We start from the raw sequence: 21819 nt of genomic DNA, 5'->3' as shown, positions 1-21819 counted from the left end.
GATGAAGGATAATGTAAACACAAGGTATCGAGAGATGAAGGATAATGTATACACAAGGTATCGAGAGATGAAGGATAATGTATACACAAGGTATCGAGAGATGAAGGATAATGTATACACAAGGTATCGAGAGGTGAAGGATAATGTATATAAGACGCTTACTATTCCGAAATACCTGGTCTTGTTATCCTGGTATTGTTTTCAGGGAAATCTTTCCTGGTGGATATTTGACCTAGTTTCGTTGATCTTGAGTTAGAAATACGGTTACGTTCACACATCGATACGTATTCTTATTTTATAAACCATTACAGTGTACTTGGTTGATCCTGTTTAAACAGAATTAAAGCAACATCGAAAATTGAAACAACCAGTAGTGATATCAGAAGTTTAAGGGTCACTGGTCTGTAGGTAGTCACTATACATCAATATCGATACCTGTTATTTGTGGATCATTCTTAGAACATTTTTAAACCAATATTTGTTATTTTGATAATCTAATAACCTCAAAAGGTTTTGTTATTACGTTTAGAAGATTTTGAATGACAACCTGACATAATAATGTTCTATGACCTTGACTGATAGAACCTTGTCTGTACAGCTATAACTTCAGAGTTCTGTTCTGAGATGTTGACGGTAAGGTGTAATTATTTCTATTTTACCTGTAATTATCCTCAGCACCATTATCTTTGAAACGCTTCATTATAGGTTTGGATGTAATAAAACCACTCGTTTATTACCAAACCGTATTATTATTTAACTAACGAAACAGTAATCAGTTATACGCTTCTTCTTCTTTATTTTTATTCCATCGTTTGCTCATTTATAACCCTACTACTATAGCAGTCTTCGACTAAATAAAGTAACGGATCCATTTTCTTTCGTAACCGATATTTTTTTTAAATTGCTAATGCATATAAACAATACTTATTATACGGTTAAAATTGGTCTCTTTCAATTTATGAAGAAATTGTAAATTTGACAATGACAATGATTACTCGCATTACGCGTCGGAGAGTGAATGTGTGTTACTCTTTCGCAGTATTTTCAAAGAGCATTTTCAATTATGGTGCTTTTGTTTTGAATTTAAAGGATATAATCAAAGAACAGTTTCAATAATGACGTGATAACTTTAACACTAAACACTACTTATAAACGATACTTCTTCAAACGCTCTTACATGACTGACGCTCACATTAATGTTATAAATATTCATAAAAATAGGAGTACCTCCATACTTAATGTAGATGAGGAATATTTAAAATCGCAGAAATTCTTTGGGGTTTTTAACGTGTCAAGTTAAAATACTTACCTGTCATTGTTAATAGTAGATAAGCGATTCAGATTTAATTATATCAGTTATGCTACCTTTCTGTAACATCCACCAATTAAATTGTAAGGATTTATTCGATTGGTTGTTCAAACTTGGTTATATAATACAATGATAACACATTTGAAACATACACTGGGACTTTTTTAACTAAAAATTTTAAATAAAGAGAGATAACTCTTATGTAAATCACAGATATAATGTACAAGTTATATATCTCCTTAAGAGAGATAAACCTTACCAATGTCACCTGTATAGTGTATACCGTAAGCTTTATCTTTACGGGAGTAAGCATCCTTTTCTTAAAACACAAATGCACTGTATCACAATGTATTAATCGCCTGATTCGTTTGTATACGCCCGTCAAAGACGGGAGTATTATGGTATGGCGTCGTCCGTCCGTCCGTCCGTCCGGCGTAAACTTTTGTTTGTCCGGCAATCTCCTCCTTCATTTTCCGATCGATCTATTTGAAACTTGGTATAAATTATAATCATGATATGAAATTGTGTTTCCCTGAAAAGAATTGTAATTAAATTATTTTTGCAAAAGTTATTTCCCTTTGTTTATTTCAGTATTTATTTTTGTGGCCGGAGATCTCCTCCGACATTTTTTGATTGATTCTGTGAAACTTATTAGGCTTTTTTTATCATGATATGTTGTTGTGTTTCCCTGAAAAGAATTTTGATTTGACAAATTTTCCAAAAGTTATTGCCTTTTGTTTATTTCAGTATTTGATTTTTTGTCCGGAGATTACCTCCTACTTTTTTCGACCGGTTTCTTTGAAACTTGGAAATCCCTTTAGTCATTATATATTGTTATGTTTCTTCGAAAAACATGTATTTTTGCAAAAGTTATTGCCCTTTGTTTATTTGTAGTACTTGAATCTGGTCCGAAGATCTCCTTCTACAGTTTTCTATCGATTTCTTTGAAACTTGGTAGGCTTTATAATCATGATATCAAGTTGTGTTTAATGAGTTGGAGACTAAACTTTTGATTACTTGTTTTCCTCAAACTGTTAGAAAATTAAAGAAAATCGAACATTGACTTTGTAGTGAAAGGTGAGATTAATAGCATGCTAGCTAGCCACTCTTAAAGTGTTGCAAATCTTAATTTTAATGAAAGATAGTATATAACACTATATGGCATTCGACGGGCGTATATTGTTCCACCCTGCGGAACTCTTGTTTAAATTCGGGTTTGTTTTGTTCACATCATTGCCGAACAGAACAAATACCTTATTGTACAATATCCTACTGTACAGTATCCGAATATTCTATGCATGATTAAACATTTACAACATATATAAAAATGTAATTATAAAAGTCATATACGTTATCTCTTCATTTCAATGTATTGATATACAATGTAATACTCTACAATGTCTTATTACAATGTACAGTGTATACATATGACATCTTGATACACACTCCAGTGCTCTACAATATCTTGTTTTGCAATGATTTATAATGTAATACTCTACAATGTCTTATTACAATGTACATTGTATACATATGACATCTTGATACACACTCCAGTGCTCTACAATATCTTGTTTTGCAGGTTGCAGCAAAGATAAAATTAAGAGATAAACATTGCAGTACCATATTAAGTGCGTTTCTCCTATATGATTGACAGTAAATACATTTCTCCAAAGCAATGAATACATTCAAATCAGTTAATTAACAAAATGGTATTTTTCTCTGACACATTAATTACATGACTGCGCGAGGTAAAGTTTATTTGTTGCATTCGTTATTCATGTTCGTTAGATATATTTCAGTTAGGAATATGGTAAACTTACTTAGACGTATTGATTGGCCGGGTTCGGGTACAACGCTGAATGACAACATAAAGGGGAGCTAACAATGTACAGGACTCTGAGAGGAATCTTTTGTTCTTACTCAGGCCAGATTATTTGGGGAATCTTTTGGTTTTCTTGTTAAGAACAAGCTGTCACGTACGAAGGTGTGTTTACTAAAACTTCAACATTCCTAGAGGAAGGACAATTACGTATTACTAATCCCAAGTTGACGCATTCCTCTATTTTGATTATCGAGCCTAGATTAGACTACGACATTGCCTGTCATATTAATTAACTATATACTCCTCTTTAGGAGGGAACACTTCCACAATTTGACCAGAATTTACATAACTCCCTTCAAAAACCCTCATCCATATCTAAGCCGATAAAATCTCAAAACCTACATCACTGAGTCAAATCATCTCCTAGTTGCTACAGGGGATGTCTAACAATATCAGTTTTTGGAGTAATTATTATTATGAATAGACTAAATGATTAAAGCAGAAGCGATGCAGACTTTTCTCACTCAACATGGAAATGTGGAGTGAAAGAGATCTTCCTCATTGGAAATTTTAGATGTAGACAACTATGGCCTCCAATGACCTTGACCCCATAATCACCTGAGCATAACACCACGGGACCTACCTGGTTATGACCTTGTCAACAGGTGAAGCCATCACACACTCGCCCACGATCCAGACGACTCTGTTGGGTACCACAGACACCATGCAAATGTCCTCCAATCTCTGAGTCCGAATTCTAATTTCCAAAATGTCCGGGAGATGGTCCTGTGATTTGTCACAGATTAAGTCTATCTGGCTGGTCAAAAGGTAGCATCAAGTTCTGATATTACGGCGTGTGATTATTTCATGGACAACAAACCATGTGGTATCAATTTGTTACAGAGAAGAACACACTGGCAAACCAGTTGAAATCTCTTCAGTGAGGAGCAGGCTAACTAGCCGAGCGTCCGCCGGTCATCCTGATTAGGGATGTCCATCACCTGCCCGTGGTCCAAGTCATTAACATGTCCGATACAGATGTGATTGGCTTCCTTTGGAATCCGTACGACGCAATCCTAATTTACAGCAACACGATAAATCCACTCCTCGGTCAACGAAATCGCATTAGGCAGGAGGAGATGGTTCGATTTGTCGTCATCAGCGGAATAAAATTGAAATAGATCTTATCAATTATACATTTCCCATTGCCCAAACAACCAGTAAATGATTTGACGTGTTGAACGGTGTTTCTCAGAGCATCGCGTTTCCGATAAGACACGCAGTCTGCAACACTTGTCCTTCTAGCAACGACACATTAGATTGTAATCAAATAACCCCGCCATAACAGAATAATGGTCGGCTACAAACAACGTCCCGTATACGTATATACATAAATTTGTACGGGGCAAAGAAGTAATTCCAACAGTGTGGACAAGTTATACTTACATAGACGAAAACAGACGGAAGTGTAGGAATTTAATTAAATTATCCGTAAAAAAACAAAGTAGACAGTTTCGACACTTAAAGCGGATGTTGACTTTTGTTTGTTTTTAACGTTATGTTGGCCGTCAGAGTTTCGGTTATGTATATTCTCCACACAAAATCACACGAGCCTACCGTACATATTTCATCCTAAGCTAGAAAATCTACTGACATCAGCCCTGTTTAGGTCCCTGAATCGTTAAATTTGTCTAATACAAGGACGCTGGGCCGTTCGGAAAGTGTTTTATTATGCTTTATACGATCCCGTCACGGTTTTACCGTGTTCACTTTGCCCATTAAGCATCGCAAAAAGCAGGTCCTTCCTCCCTCACTGTCAGTTTATTAGGCATGATACTTAACGGGTAAGCTTATCATTTATTGGCTATAATCTGTTCACGTCTAAAAAGGAGATATTTACCAATGTTTTTAAATCCTTAATAAATAACTAAATTATGAGTTTATTTCATTAAATAACTGTAAACTGTGTAGAAGAGTTTATACTGATTTTATAGTGATGTTAACCTGATCACGGCTAGCCGTCAGACTAACAGGACTTACCCAGGCCGTCTGTCCACTGTGTACAGTGTTGCTGGCCTGTGGTACCAGATGAAGGATGTAAATAGTACAACACAAAGGCTATAGAATCTCGACATATTTTTTTTCACGAATTATTCATTGCTACATATGTCAGTGATTTATCGCTCCATTGTTCATCCTTTACACATAATTCATTTTTATTGTCATTTCCACGATTGGTCAGAAATGTATTCACTTTTCTCTTTGTGTTCAAGCCTGTACTTGACCGGACGCGATATTGCTGGCGAAGATCTGTTGTGGTCTGTTTGATTATCATTTCCCGGGGGTTCTTGTACATGTACTTACTCTTTATGAGATATTATATGTCCGTAAATTTTGTATTTATAGATTTCGAACACAGTTGGAGTATGACACGGTTTCCCGAACGCTCGCATGAGATTAAGCACATCCTCTAAATCTAATCATACCACTGATCTAAAAGATCTTTCCGTGATAGAGACTAGTGAAATAGACAATTAAATTAAATTCGGAATAGCGACTATTACCAAGTGTAATGGACAATCATTTACAAATATAATTCTACGCGTTGCCGTACCTTTTACTGTGAGAAGAGAGACAACTCGGTGTACACAAAGAAAATATAACCCAATGTAAGGACCCTTTCCCGCTGCAATGAGGTGTTTTATACAGTGACCTCCCCTTAGTGACGTTTTAGAAGTAACTTTCGTTGACCAGATAGCTCAATCGGTTAGAACGATAGTATAACAATTTGCAGTCCAGGGGTCGACACACGTCCTAGCCCCGCTGATTGATTTTTACACTCCTGTTGTTGCTTGTATTTCATCTGTAGTATAGTTCCATTAAAGTTCCACAATGTATGGTTTTCTTTTAAGAAATGATTTTTCAAAACTATAGTCGTGCCGGGGGAATCAGTTTCCGATGTGCAGTTACAGATTTTGGCAGTGTTACAGGGATCCTAATAACAACTGTGAAGGGAGACAACTATAGTTTGCAAACGAAAATAATAGATTTATATATTGCAATGAAGATATATTCATATGTTTACAAAGTGCTTGAAAAAAAAAGTAATGAAATGAAACAGAAAGTTAGCCAATAACATAAAAGTCTAAGCACAAATAACAACAAATCAACAACTTGTTTTAATCTAGCAGGTACTGACATGCACAATAACAACTCTAAACCTGGCCCTAACACTGAACGAATATTGATAGTCAGACTCTGTTTTCAGTCCCTTAGTCGGGGTTTTTCGCGGACTCTATCTCAGGAAAAAGTATTTTGCTATATGTCAGGGGAGATAACTGGGTCACAAATAAAGTAAATCGAGGCTAACTGGAAGTGGGATGGGATGGGGGATGTTTGTGCGGCGCGGAGGGTACCCGTGCTAAAAGTGAGACTAAATGAGAATCGGTGCATATATATAGATTAATCAGTGTAAACCGGTATTGTTAAGCTCCTTACTGGTCTCAGACCACAATTAGTTCCACTTTCCGTTACAACAAAAGGAATAATAAAATATTTTGAAAAGTTTGCTCAGGGTCTGTTTCACTATTTCATGTTATAGTTCTAATCAAACTGAACCCACAGTGAGCTTGAAAGTACTTCTTGAAAGGCTTCTAAGAAAGATAATTTTATTTTAATGTCACTACGGAAAATACTAAATATTACAAAATATCAATGCGCATGCCTCATCCCTTCTGCAATACAAACTTGAAATCTGTGTCAATAATTACTATAATAGATATTAAATGCTTAGGGTTTTTTGCACAAATTGTAATTGAAAACTTAATTGTCTTTGTCAATCAAAGAGCACTAGAATAGATCAGACAGAAAACATTGTTTAGTAACATTCGTGTTAGGCCGTATGTAAGGGAAAGGTAAACGTTTATCACAAATCATATGTAAGGGGAGATAACCTCTAGATGATAACAGCTGCCTATGGAAGTGAGAGTTCCGGGGTATTACAGAGTCAACGGGGTTGTAACTTAACCAAAAAGTTGAGTGTTACGAAACAATGACACATCGACTTCAAGAATTAACAACAAACATATGAACAATTATAGTGATATTGTTCTTAAGAAAGGTCATTTTGTGCTACATGTGTACCTTGCAAACACACCAATATAGGATATAGACCAGGGAGAAATGTGTCGCCGCCATATAATAGTCGGACACGTACCGACACGACAACAGCACAAGCTAACTCTTTATTGTATTAAAATAACAGTGATAATTACAGAACTACGTATTCCACCACTGCTTTCACTACCCTAAACAATAGGGAATCACCTCTAATGCTTTATCAAAATACACCGCTTCTTTTTAGTTGATGACTTGTGTTAATAAGGCAGGGAAATCCCTTCTATTGATAGACATACTTATAGACGGTGATTACCTGTCGGAGGCGTCAGGTATATATTGTGTAATCAATGCCATTTGTGTGACGTTAAAGGTACAGGTAGATATATTAGGCCCTTAGTGGGGTAAGGATATCATAGTTACCTGTGCACTTGGAATTTAATAGAGAATTTTTCTAAACGTTTTACAAATCAGACCGTTTGTTTATCAAATTGCATTGAGTCATTTGGCAACCATCTGATTATTGAATTCTTTTATTGTTGAAGTCTTTGCTATTTTTCATTCCGGCGACTCTATTGAGCAATTCAAAAATTGAAGAATTCAAGGACATGGGACAAAATTCCTGTACATATTTTCAATGTCAAAAACATCGAATAATTTTCAGATCTATGTAGATGTGCATTATACACTTTAATTCGATGATTCTTCTTAAATGATTGCTATGTGACCACCTCAAACAGAGACTGGATATAAATGATTGCTATGTGACCACCTCAAACAGAGACTGGATATAAATGATTGCTATGTGACATCCTCAAAAAGAGACTGGATATAAATGATCGCTATGTGACATCCTCAAACAGATTGGATTTTATACGTTTTATTGGAGTAAAAGTTTACTACGGGAATGGATACGGCTAGTTTGTTGCCGTTTGTGTGTGTCCTATGGACGGTACAGTTATACGGTAAGTCTGTTCTCATAATATACATTATTGGTGCATGTGCTGTTTGTGGTCCTTTGAAAAAAATATAAATAACAATTTAGATATCATATGTTTTAAGGTGATTGGCTACTGGAGTCATTTCTTGTGAGTTGGAAACTGAAATCTATTGAAATTGAAACGTCGTTCTCACACTTAGAATACTTATTTATGTTCAGTGTGGTCGATTGTGACAGCTAAATTCATAATTGGTTCCTCATGTCTTGAGCTTTTATCATAGACTTCATTATTACCTACCGAGCTCGATGCGGGTTTTAATGGCGTGACTTCATTTCTATACATACAGATAGATCTAGAGATAATCGGACAATGTGTAGACACTGACAGGTAAATATTATACTGACGTTTTATTCCAAAAAGCAGTACAGCTGAATTGAATTGTACTGACTTTATATAAATGCACATTTGTAAGAGCGACCTTTTTTTCAAAGACTCGTGACAAATTACCTGTAATACAACCATTTGCCTTTCCGAACAAGTAAGTCTACATATCACAAAGGATATTTTGAAGTTAAACCAACACCATTATAAAAAAAACATCACTATTGTCGACATAAGTCGTAGCAGTACCTTGGCGATTTAGGGGAGCCCCGCTGACATATCTTTACTGTTATCACACTTCTTTGTAATAATAATGACCCGTACTCATAAAACCGTTCACGTGCTCGAAATCAGATTCCGTGTTCAAGCTCAGTCCCTCATTAAAGTGAGAATAATATAATAATAATATACAGCATTTATATAGCGCCCTATATAATTTGTAAAATTACTCTAAGGCGCTGTACAACATATGGATAATAGTAATGGTTATAATTGTGAAAACAAACAACAAAGGATTGCAATATCTTTCATACATTTAACAAGCAATGTGCACATAATTGAACAAATAAACGGGTGGTATTTACATGACGTCTTTCCAAAGATTCTAAAATGCAGACGTGAAGAGGTGAATTTTTATGTCCCTCTTGAACTTGGCCAGGGTATTTGTCTTCCTAATAGCAGATGGTAAGACGTAACGTCAGATGTTGACGCACATACGAAAAGTCGCGGATTTCGCTACATCAGCGCTATATAAAATCTGATTAAGGATCAAATATGTATGTTATTATATACCATCTTATTCAGAATTTTATTATCTACCTGAATATTTCATTAGAATATATAAAAGTTTCGAGTGCAACCTAATAATCACCGATATAACGTCAAAATTCGCCATTACTCCAATGTAATGTGTAACATAAACGGGTTACGCGTTTAAATAAATGAATATTTAAAAGTAAAATATGGGCCCATTCTGCAGATGTTTGAATTTTAAAGCTATATAACAATGTTTTCTTGAATAACATGATACTTGAAAGTCGATATCATTTTTGAAAGTTGCAAAAAATACAGGAAACCCACTTGTATCATTTGTGTAATGTTTTTAGTTGTTCAAAATGTGCGTTCATTCGCAATATGATTTCTAGATGAATATGTTATGTCGTTTGCCTGGATTCGGTTTGGTGCAAGTTCTTAATCTATTCAAACAATATGCAAAAGTTGATAGAAATTAGAGAGACAGTATTTGGGTAATTAAGATATTACTGGGTCTAGCCGTTATGTAACGGTCCGTAAAATGCGACTTTTTAAGAAAAAATACCATATTTGTGACTTTCGAATGAAATGACACATCTGTTTGTTTTAATGAAAAAACATGCATTGGCAAGTTCTCTGACTCAGCTTTTTGAAGCATAACTTAAATATATCGTGTGTCCTAACACCGCTGCACAGCATGGATTTCCTCATGTCTAGCCGTCATGTAACGCTACGTTGTTTTGCGTCGAAAACAATAATTCGAACGTCATTTTCTTGTTTTGTTTATGAACAAAATTTAACATTTTTAGTGAATGTCCTATGGTTGTTTTTTACACGCAATAACAGCCAAAACATGCATACGTATTAATAATATCTCAGGGTTTCATTTTATGTAAATTTTCTAATTATCCGTTTTCAAATTTCCGACATATTGTGTTTGAAGGATGTGGCATTTATTTAACGATTTAGTTTTTCATAATTTTTGCATAAGCAGAGTGAATGAAATTACTGGTTTTAGCGGGAAAAGGTGATATCTTCTTAATGGAGAGACAAAAATATGTATAATATCGTTACTTTAAATTTGAAAACATCCCACAACATTGAGGATAATTTGATGTCGATGGCTTTAATAATAACATGTGGGGAATTGATTTTATTTGCACATATTTGTAAGAAAAAAATCACTACGTGGTGAATGATGACGTTACGTCAATCACTTTAAAGGAAAACGCAGAGAGGGATATCTTATAAATACATCAATGACTCAGCTCTGTGTATTGGAAGCAAAAGATGACGAAACCGCGTGTAATTTTTTACTATAAAATTGTAAGGAAATGGTTGAATCGTTGTAATAGTTTTCCACATCATCTTAAGGTGTGCAAGATAGGAAATTGACCGTGTAAGACACGTCTTTTTTTGGCATATTTCTAAACATAACAAAAACAAATTTTCTACAACTTTGATTTACAGAAAACGGGTACATTCGACACAAAGAAGCATTTTCCATAGGTTAAAAAAGCAGGAATTTTAGAGTAAAGGTATCCCGTATGATGTCACAATGACGTCATTCTCTTTTGGTGACCTAATACTTTGATGCGGATGCTGGTAGTTGGATGGTTGTTCTACATGGGCGCAGCAATTGGCACCCTTCTGTCACAATGATATCTAACCAACCGACTATTGTCCCCCTCCTGTCACAATGATATCAATCCCTACGACTATTGTCACCCTTCTGTCACAATGATATCTAACCAACCGACTATTGTCACCCTCCTGTCACAATGATATCAACCCCTACGACTATTGTCACCCTCCTGTCACAATGATATCAATCCCTACGACTAGTGTCACCCTTCTGTCACAATGATATCAATCCCTACGACTATTGTCACCCTTCTGTCACAATGATATCAATCCCTACGACTATTGTCACCCTTCTGTCACAATGATATCAACCCCACCGACGTTTGTCATATTCCTGCAACATACAGTAGATCAATCCTGCACAGCTATTGTCACCTGCCAGTCACATGGACCAATCCAACTCCCTTGTCACAAATATCAATCCTACTGCCTATTGCTAATCTCCTGTCCTAAACAAAACAAGAACACTAGCACATCATAGCTTAGTGATTACTAGCTGTTGAATGTATTGAAAATGACTGGGAAACTCTTTCCAGACCGTGTGGGAGATGGTAGAAGGCCTATATTTTGACCTGGCGAGGTCAAAGCATCCTCAAAACTCCAGGGTTGACGTTCACTTGCGCTCTCTGTACCCCTGGAATATGTCAAAGCAAAATTGAAGGCACGCGGCTAGCAATTTGATTGGTCTCAGGTAGAAAAAAATTCTGACCAATCGATAGGCAGATACCTGGGCATTTGTAGATTACAAATTTCATGTTTATTGGTTTCCTCAGATACATTACAATGTACAAAATGGAGTACAGAGATGCGACACCCAACTACAAAGTCAGTCAATTTTACCGTTACGCGACCGAGCAATTCTTTTAATGTACATCAAAGTATCAAACTAGTCTTCTCGTCTCATCTATAAGGTGACGCACACTGAGCCTTCAATTTTGTCATGACAAATTCCAGGGTCACAGAGAGCGTAAGTGAGCCTAACCCCTGGAATATCGCAGATGGGGGGTGGGGAGGGGGTAAAGTAACCATTGTTGTACGTTTTGACAGACAGCAGGTTGTACAATTACAAATTACAGTTGAAGGAGGAGAACATTTAGACATTTTAGCCTGTGTGGAAAATGTAATGAGCGAAATTCAATCTTGTATGTGATTTTTCAAATTTATTTATTGGAATGCATGAACAGTGTGATAACTCTGAGGGTTACAACACCAATGTCAATGTATGGCTTAATGACAAATGACATCACGTCATTATACAATGTAACTTATAATCTGAGCGCGCTTTCATTCTCGGATTTCAATCAAATAAAAAATACGGATTATTTTAATATATGCATGTTATTCTATTAAATTAATTAATATGTGCTTTATAACTTACATGTACATATCATCGTTGATATTAAGGTAGCAGATGGTACTTATACGGGTAGCGTTATTTTATCACATTTTTCTTTCACTTTTTAACCGTTATCTTCACGTTCAACTCGATCATTGTCAAAATTGGTTACACTTGTCATATACAAACCGTGACCATATGAATGTCAAATAAATAGGCTTTACATATGTCTATTTTCATTCCGATAGCTCTGAAAGCACGTGTTTTACAAAGCCGGCCGTGTGCCACAAACGTCAAACCTGACACGAAATGACGTTAAACGTGTGTAACACTGTTGCGCGTCAACATCTGACGTTACGTCTAAGCTATTCCACAACGTAGCCGAAACCCTCACAATGCATCTGTTTCCGTAGCTCACAGTACGAGATTTTGGGACACACAACAAAGATTCTGACTCCGACCGCAGTGATCTTGACTGCTGATACAGGGAAACAAGCTCCTGTAGGTACTATGGAGCTTTTCCATTCAGTGCCTTGTATGTGTATACCAGAATTTTGTACTGCGACCTATATCGTACTGGTAACCAGTGCAACGAATAAAGCGCAGGTGTGATGTGCTCTCTCTTTCGAGTACGAGTAACTAGCCGTGCTGCAGTGTTCTGGACCCTCTGCAGACGACTAGTTAGTTTGTCAGATATACCAAAGAGCAGGGCGTAACCATAATCCAACTGAGAGGTAACAAGTGAATGCACCAAAATCTTGTAGGCATCTGCAGTTAGAAACTGCCGAATACAGCCGATGTTCCAGATCTGGTAGTAACAGGATTTGGCAATAGCGTTCACTTGTTTCTCCATGTTCAGAGAACTGTCAAAGTATACCCCTAGGTTTTTAACAGCTGGAACAGTCTCAATAGTTCTGGCACCAACCTTGAGCTGGAGAGCCATTGTTTGCTGACACTTTGGGGAAAAGACGATTAGTTTCGTCTTTTCCTGATTAAGTTTAACCATATTTTAAAAAGTTTATGATTTTTCCCGATTTGACATTTACTTAACGTTTCGGTCACATATTAAGAGTATTTTATAAGTGTCTCGCATCGATCAAGTAAAACACAAAGATATGTATATTCTAAAAAAATATGGTATCGGATGACGAGACTATACTGAACTTATTGAATTGACATATATATACATAAAGGATCTTAAATGAGTTTTCATTTCATATGAGATTTTATGAAACGAGTCTTACGAGTTTTTATCTATGCGAGCCTTGGCGAGCAAAAATTAAAACTTCGAGAGGAGTTTCATAAAAGCTCATATGAAATGAAAATAAATTTAAGATACTTTTTATCACGTAACTCAGAAAACTTACATTTTGACAGGTTTTAAAGCTAAAATGTAGAGGGCTTAATCATACGGAGACAGTCATTTTGTTGCGCCATTAGCAATTTATAACGTCACGTCATTGTCCATATTATGACGTCACAATCGATTTCTGACTGGCACAGCCAATGAAAAACGCTCCAGGGTATATTACACTAGTGACATATGTAAAAAAAAATTACACGGGCGAATTCACTGAATAACAGGCCAATTATGTATATACAGTGAATGTATGTAACCTCGAAATAAATGTCCGTGTCGCGGCAGTATTGAAAATGAGTTCACGAAGACCTAGATATGAGGCTATTGCATACAGTTTGTAAATGTTAAACCATGTTTTCTAAATATTAGAAATTAAAGTTCTTATTTACATGTAGCCGTGTTTAAAGTGCTGCTCTCAACCCACTATAAGTAAAATAAAAAAAAATGAATCATTACTCTTCAAGGGCACTGATACATAACTAAAGCGATCGCGAGGAGCGGCTTTATGGAAAACGGTAGACAACATAGTCGAAGTCAATGCGGTACTTATACCGCTAAGTATATGAGAGACGGGAGGGAATTGTTTTTTTTTTAAATTCTCAAGTCCGAAAACAATTTTCATACATATTCATCTGAATGTCATAAAACAGATTACAATTATAAATAATCGGGCTCTGTCGGAATTTTCTCGTTAACAGAGAGTGCCGACGGTTACGGATTGTTAAACAGGTTGTTACTAGAAATGTTGTTTACACCAAGGGACTTAAAGTATAATTACACATTTCCGTTACGTAACATAAACGGCTTTAACGGAACACGAGATAATTCCCTCACTTCACTCAATCACGTTTGTTACATAACCATGTACTTACGGCTTAAATGACTTTCGGAGCATGTGACGTGTTTTGATGCAAACGAAATATATTAACACAGTATAAAAAACATGTATTTTACACGCCAGTCTGAGCTTTCATCAATAAATATCCTATTTATCTTATGCAATACCAGCCTTTTAAATGACAGGCTACAACGTTAACAGGGATTTCCTTAAAAAGTCCAGAATAAGCCCAACAACCCCTAAAATATGTGTAAGGTACATTGTATGAGGTTATAAAAGGGAGGTGCAATAACCAAAAAGGGGCGTGGTTATAGGTAACAAAGTGGCGTGTATATAAGTGAGTATTGGGAAGGGGCTTGTTTATAGCCGTTACAAACGGGGCGTGTCTATAAGTGAACATTGAGAAGCGGCTTGTTTGTAACTGTTACTAAATGGGCCTGTCTATAAGTGAATTTTGGGAAGGGGCTTGTTTATAGCTGTTACAAAAGAGGCGTGTCTATAAGTGAATATTGGGAAGGGGCTTGTTTATAACTGTTACTAAATGGGCGTGTCTATAAGTGAATATTGGGAAGGGGCTTGTTTATAGCTGTTACAAAAGGGGCGTGTCCATAAGTTGATATTGAGAATGGGTATATTTATAGCTGTAACAAAAGGGGTGTTTCTATAAGTGACTATTGAGAAGGGGCTTGTTTATTACTGTTACAATAGGGGTGTTTCTATAAGTGACTATTGAGAAGGGGATTGTATATAACTGTTACAATAGGGGCGTATCTATAAGTGAATATTGATTGATTGATTGTTTGATTGATAGGTTTTACTTCCGCTTCATTACCAAGTAGTTCGGTTATCCAGCAGACGAAGAAAAGAAAGGAAAATGAGTAGAAGGGATAAAGTATCGAGTAAAGAGTAGAAGAGGGGGACAGGTTAGAGAAGGAGCCGTCTATCCTATAAATATTGGCTTCTATGCCTAATAATTGCCTTAACCTAACACTCGTCGTATTGTATCACCAAGTCTGGACCGGAAGTGAGGCACTGACCCGCCGCCAGATACACCAGCCCATGCTTATTCTATGAATTTTGCATTGGGAAGGGGCTTGTTTATAACTGTTACAAAAGGGCGTGTCTATAAGTGAATATTGGGAAGAAGCTTGTTTAAAGCTAATCAAAAGAAAACGGCATGCTTTTTAAGTAATATAACGGGTGTTTCTCTAAGTGAATTCCATGAATGGGCGTGGTTATAAGCAACAAAAACGGCGTGCCCATACGTGAGTTTCGGGATGGGGCGTGTCTATCAGAGACGGAAATATGCATGATCATATCATAAGTATCTAAAAAGGGCGTGGCTCTAAGGCAATGATCAAATCAGGGCGTGTCTATGATTGAATAACGAGATTTGGTGTTGGTATAACTGTAGGCGTTGCTATGAGAGATAAAAGAATTAAAATTGTTGCCATAGATGAAAAGAAAATTCAAAATGCAAATATGTAGTGACGCTAACTTTGTTTCTTGTTAATACAGACGTGTGTTCAGCCGCCCGATCTGGAGGTTCGTCCAGTAGAACAGGCTCCTCCAATGTGGCATCAAACTCGGCGGGCTTCGTCGGAGGTGTGGATACCGGCAGGTAAGATAATAATGTGTACAATGTACAGGCTGCTCTGTTAATAAAGAAAGATCGGTTCTACAGAGAGTAGATGAGTTAAGGATACTGATAGTGGAAAGGTGTGGCGATAGAGGCGTGGCAAATAATGACGAAAACAGACGAGTTTGAGAATGACAGAGTTGTATTCAAAAGTGATGAAGAGAGGCGATGTTAGACTAAAATAGAAACGAAATATAGCATTGGGCAAATTGTGAACCTGAATATGATATCTAACGACAGCAACAGGAACCAAGCACACCAAACAAAAACAAAAACAAACAAAAACAAAAAAGAAGTATAAATTCAGGAACTTTGGAAAGTTCTTAGTGCTGTGTTCTTGTATACATTTTCAGTTACAATTTTGCCATTGTTAATTGACAAAAATGGTTTGGATGCATGTTGACGCCGTGGTATTGTTGGTTGTCTTTGTGTGTTGACGCCTTGGTATTGTCGGTTGTCTTTGTGTGTTGACGCCGTGGTATTGTTGGATGTCTTTGTGCGTTGACGCCGTGGTATTGTTGGTTGTCTTTATGTGTTGACGCCTTGGTATTGTTGGTTGTCTTTGTGGGTTGACGCCGTGGTATTGTTGGTTGTCTTTGTGGTTGACGCCATGGTATTGTTGGTTGTCTTTGTGTGTTGACGCCGTGGTATTGTTGGTTGTCTTTATGTGTTGACGCCTTGGTATTGTTGGTTGTCTTTGTGTGTTGGCGCCGTGGTATTGTTGGATGTCTTTGTGTGTTGACACCGTGGTATTGTTGGTTGTCTTTGTGTGTTGACTCCGTGGTATTGTTTGTTGTCTTTGTGTGTTGTCGCCGTGGTATTGTTGGTTGTCTTTGTGTGTTGACGCCGTGGTATTGTTGGATGTCTTTGTGTGTTGACGCCTTGGTATTGTTGGATGTTTTTGTGTGTTGACGCTGACGTATGACATCACAAGTTGACGGAGTGAGACATTTTGTCATTATGTGTTGACGATGTGGTATATTTTGACATTTTGTGTCGACTTTCTTTAATTTTGTCCTTGTGTGTTGACCCTGCAGCATATTTTGCCATATGTTGACGCTGTCGTATCATTTATTCAATAACTGCAATCGTGTCACATATTGTCATACTGACTGTCATAGCGATGTGTATCGCTGGGTGCCAACATTTCAAACTTCCCTGTAGTGTAACTTGATTACCGGTATAGTCCTTTTTTCCTTAAAAAGTGCATGAGTTCCAATAGATGAACCTACCTGTTAAACTTACTTGTACGAACTGAAGCAGCACAGGTGTAATATGTATGTATTTCATCAACTATATTTTAACTAACTTGATTTTAACTTTTGACACAGCCCTCAGTTCATCATCTTTATGACGATATTTGGGATGCTTGTCCTCGCTGTCATCATCTTCCTCATCATTATGTGCTGTAAGATCAGACGGTACTGTTGTTTTAATCTACCTGGCTTCTTACCGGGCTCGACCGACAAAATACACAGTAAGTACACCTGTCTTGTGACAAAGTAAACCTTTAAGTCTTTTTTCCCATCCTTTAAAAGTATACGCATGTTAAAGCTATGTTGGATTATTGAATGAAATACTGTTTGAACGAAGGTAAAACGTACTGTTAAGGGTCTTCTTTACGGCTCCGTAATAGGACGAAATGACAAAACAATGATTCTAACATATAAATAACAAATGTATTTTAATACAATTACAACATTCTCATGATTTTGTGCAAAACACGCTTACCCTTCCGGATCATGTGGCAATGCCCGCTTTTATGTGGGTGGTTGATGACATATTTTCTTTTACTTTTAACCTTGTCAATTTATAAAGGCGGTTTTTTATTTCGCTGCATTTCCTTATTTCAACGTTTCTTAAAAACATTTTCTACTTGTATACAAGAAATTGTACTGTACGAAACAGTAAGGACCAATATGAACGTCGCAGTAATATATCTGATATTTGTACAGTAGTCGATTCCGTGAATGGGTCAGCAGCCCGCTGGAGTATTGCATCTGATCCGCCTCAGAAGAAATCACCATTGCCACCGTTATCAGTTGTTGCAGACCCTGAAAAGAAACCAAATATCCCACGTATGTACACGAGCTCATATTGTGAGCTGATCTTCAAATGAAAAACCCCACTTTCTAGTAACTGTCAAAGTGGTGCCTTTGTTAGTGGAACAATGAATGATTACGTCCTGTAGATCTATAACTAATGGATACACATTCAATTTAAGATCTAGCTCGACATTGGTAACCTAACAAAAGATGTGAAATGTTCGTTATTTTATCAATGAGCTCAAAAACATAATTAGATGTTGTTAAGTTGTTCTTCTAAAAAATGCCGGAAATCTGTAACAATTTCTCTTGATTTTCAGCCATTCCTAGAACAAAAAATGGACACATACCTCGGGCAAAGTCCCCGGACTCCACAGAGGGTTTACCTCCTATCTACATTCTGCCGTATCCCGTCCCCGCCGGAACGGACAGCTTCACGCCCCCACCGGAACCGGAACTGAGTGGAAGCTATTCCGAATCGGAGTTTGATTCAGAGTCGGAGTCAGCTACGCATGATGACGATGTAGACTCGGCACTCTCGGATCGTTCTCAATCACAACTGGAAGACTATTATCACAAACCAAAATAGTTTCGTACATAAAACATACTGGTCGCTGGAAGAGGAGATAATGTAAACAAAAAACGAATCATATTTTTGTATTTCTTATAAACACTGTCAAACCCATGAAGCGTTGTCTTTTGCCGTTGTTTGCTATGACTCTTTTATACAACAGGACGGTACAGCAGTTCTCATACCCACCCAACAGCACTAACCTTGTCGTCTATTATATGTATAAACGTAGCACATCCGCATATGTATTTTACAATGGACAATTAACGGTAAAACATAAATTATTTATTTAAATAATTTGTTTTCAATTGACCACCTGTTGGCAATAAATATTGAAGGTTTATGGTAAAATGGGATATGCATGGAATCATTTCAGTGATATCTTTACGTCGACATCAAAGTGACATTTAGTTTTTACCATTTTTACATAATTACATGACACATATCAAACATGTATTCCCGACTCTGTTACAGACTGTACATACTTTGTTTCTACTGCTAACTTGTTGAACTTATATTTATTTATCTTTAATCTTAAGTATGCTATGCATATCATATAATAGGCTTGTGGTTGTCCTCTAATGTCCAACAATAATGAATTCAAAAGCCTCTTACCTCTTTTGAGGTGCACTAATGCACTCCTATGTACTTACTTGTATAGTCGTTAGACAGCCAATACATGTAGTTGCAGCATCTCTGTGATATTTTAAAAGAGTGTGCTGATGAGTAATGTGTCAAAGTATGTTACATTTTCGATCATTCATTATTCAAGGTCATCATGCCAAATATTTTCAAAAGAGCTAATGCCAGGCTCATTTTTTTAAATCTGGTAAACTTAATGATGTTTAAAATTACACACAGTATCTCTGTTACTTTTGGCATACGCTTTACAAAAGTGGTTGACGGATTTTTATACACACTCATTTAAGTGAAAAGCAACCTGCTTTTGTTCCTAAACGTCTCTCGTTAAAAAACCTTTCATGTTGTTTTTTCTCGCAAGTTACATACAAAGCCTTTGACAAAACGAAGAGAATTCTTTTAAGCTATATGCAGTAACTTTCAATGGCATTTGATTAAGTAAACGAAGGAAATTATTGTATAAGTTAAAACTATATGATGTATAAGGTTACAGTTTGTCCCTAGATTATATACTTGACATAATATCTCCCTAACTTTCATTATAGAAAAACAAAACATTTGAAATTTTCGAACACCATCATTTTTATAGTATGTCAAAACAGTGTCTGAGTGTGAGAAACTATCAATGAATCTTTTAGAGTTTACGAATGGGGTGTGAGAAATGAAAAAGAATGTATAAACGTGCTGCTGGACGCTAATAATGCGTTAGCCTTGGTTCAATTATGATGAATTGAAGAATGAAATGAGCTTACAAGTTGTTGTTCGGTTGACCTCTTCAATGAGTATAATTGTCGACACGAAACAAAATGTTTCTTAACCTTCGCGAATGTTCCGTTTCATAAAACAAACTCTAATAAAAATAACTGTACTGGGGCTTATATTAAAATCTTGTTAAATCTCTTGAAACTGAAAACATTTTATTGTAGAAAGGAATTCATGATAAGTTAACATCATTCACAATGAAATACCATTTGTGATGAGGAACCTGTACTTAGGTTCCTCTATTTTGTTAATAAAACTGTATAACATGGATTTGAGTGTCGTTATCGGTGTTCCTTTCGCCAGCAGTACAGTTCTACACCAGGTATCCATTGTGACATATTAGTATTGTATACGAAAATATCCCATCAACCTGGCCGTTGTACCGGTCACTCGCTCCTGTTGGAATTGAATTTGTCGAGATTAACGAGGCTTCATTGCCCATGTTTCTGTGACTTGGAAATATAGTAAAATCTATACTTTATACACGTTTATTTTGGGTTTTGCATTCATTTTAATGTGTGGTTTTATGATTAATTCCCCTTGATTTCCTGTCTATTCGGTTCCAACATTAATATGTTTCGAATTTGTTTTGGTGTGAATTTGACGATGTGGTATACATATTTTTTCGTTTCTGTCTGGGAAAAATATAATCTCACAAGTGTTTGTATTACAATATCTCGTACAAACACTGTGTATTGGGGACGAAATTCCTCTGTGTCAACACTCCGGGACAAAATCTGAATTCAAAGTCAATATTCAATGTTTGCACTGCGCATTTTCAACTATTTAAGTCCTGTTTTGTACGGTGTGTTTACCTCGGAGATAAACCTTACACCAGTTATCTGCTAAGACTACCTATACTGGCCAACACAATACAACATAAATAAATGTAATGACGAAATAACGTACTATATAATTGAATGTATACGTTTCTGAAAAACGTCATTCAGAAGTATAATAGAAAAATATTCCATATATTTCAATAGTCAAACCACACTGAGGTTGGATCGGGACGACTCACCACTATATTCAGGAGTTACTGAATTATTTCTACGTTATAAATAAAAAATATTCAATACATCTACCCTTCAAATTAATATGTATATATATACTTTGTAGCTCAAGGTTACACAAATTGCATAAAATAAAATCTTTTAGAACCAAAAGTCCATCGATGATCCAATTATTTCACAGTCGATTTGATAACATGAGTTGTAGAAATCTTATTTTACTATTAATCCCGTTTTTAACTTTCTAAATTATATTATGATTGTGGCTCATCATGGATCCCTGTCACCATGGATCCAGGTAATATTCTCTCCTACATTTATCATATATGTGTTTTGCTTTATTATGGCTTCGTATCGTTTATGTATTACTACTTCATCTGTGTCACTGCTGGAATTACAGCTCAGCACCAATCCCTGCTTTATTCTTCTTTAACTTGAAAAGATATTAATTTGACAAAGTCTATAATTATATTTCAACATTATTTTGTCGAACCAGGTTGAAATGGGGCCCGTTCGTTGATTGTTCAGTTTGTCAAAATAATCTTAAACCTTTTAGACACATCTATTTATAAAGATCACACACGCACAGCTGATCGCACCTTTGAAATTTGGTAATAGATAAAGTGGGAAAGAAAGAAAAAAAATTGCATTCT

At 36.3% G+C, this 21819-nt stretch overlaps 1 protein-coding gene across 2 annotated transcripts; it reads left to right on the top strand.

Moving 5' to 3' along the window:
• The first annotated feature begins 7619 nt into the window (after positions 1 to 7619).
• LOC110452017 lies at positions 7620 to 20421 on the top strand. 2 transcript variants are annotated; one of them, XM_021500276.1, is made up of 5 exons: positions 7620 to 8212; positions 16019 to 16121; positions 17471 to 17616; positions 18098 to 18217; positions 18505 to 20421. In XM_021500276.1, the coding sequence occupies exons 1-5, from the start codon at positions 8155 to 8157 to the stop codon at positions 18771 to 18773; spliced, it is 696 nt and encodes a 231-aa protein (XP_021355951.1). In that variant the 5' UTR covers positions 7620 to 8154; the 3' UTR covers positions 18774 to 20421. The 2 variants fall into 2 exon arrangements, with proteins under 2 accessions (XP_021355951.1, XP_021355950.1); XM_021500275.1 differs by having other exon boundaries at positions 18095 to 18217.
• The last annotated feature ends 1398 nt before the right edge of the window (positions 20422 to 21819 follow it).

Source organism: Mizuhopecten yessoensis, unplaced genomic scaffold (genome assembly GCF_002113885.1).
Source record: "Mizuhopecten yessoensis strain PY_sf001 unplaced genomic scaffold, ASM211388v2 scaffold6363, whole genome shotgun sequence".
Lineage (NCBI taxonomy): Eukaryota > Metazoa > Mollusca > Bivalvia > Pectinida > Pectinidae > Mizuhopecten > Mizuhopecten yessoensis.
Note: the sequence above shows the minus strand (reverse complement) of the source record. Positions and strands in the feature narration are given on the sequence as shown.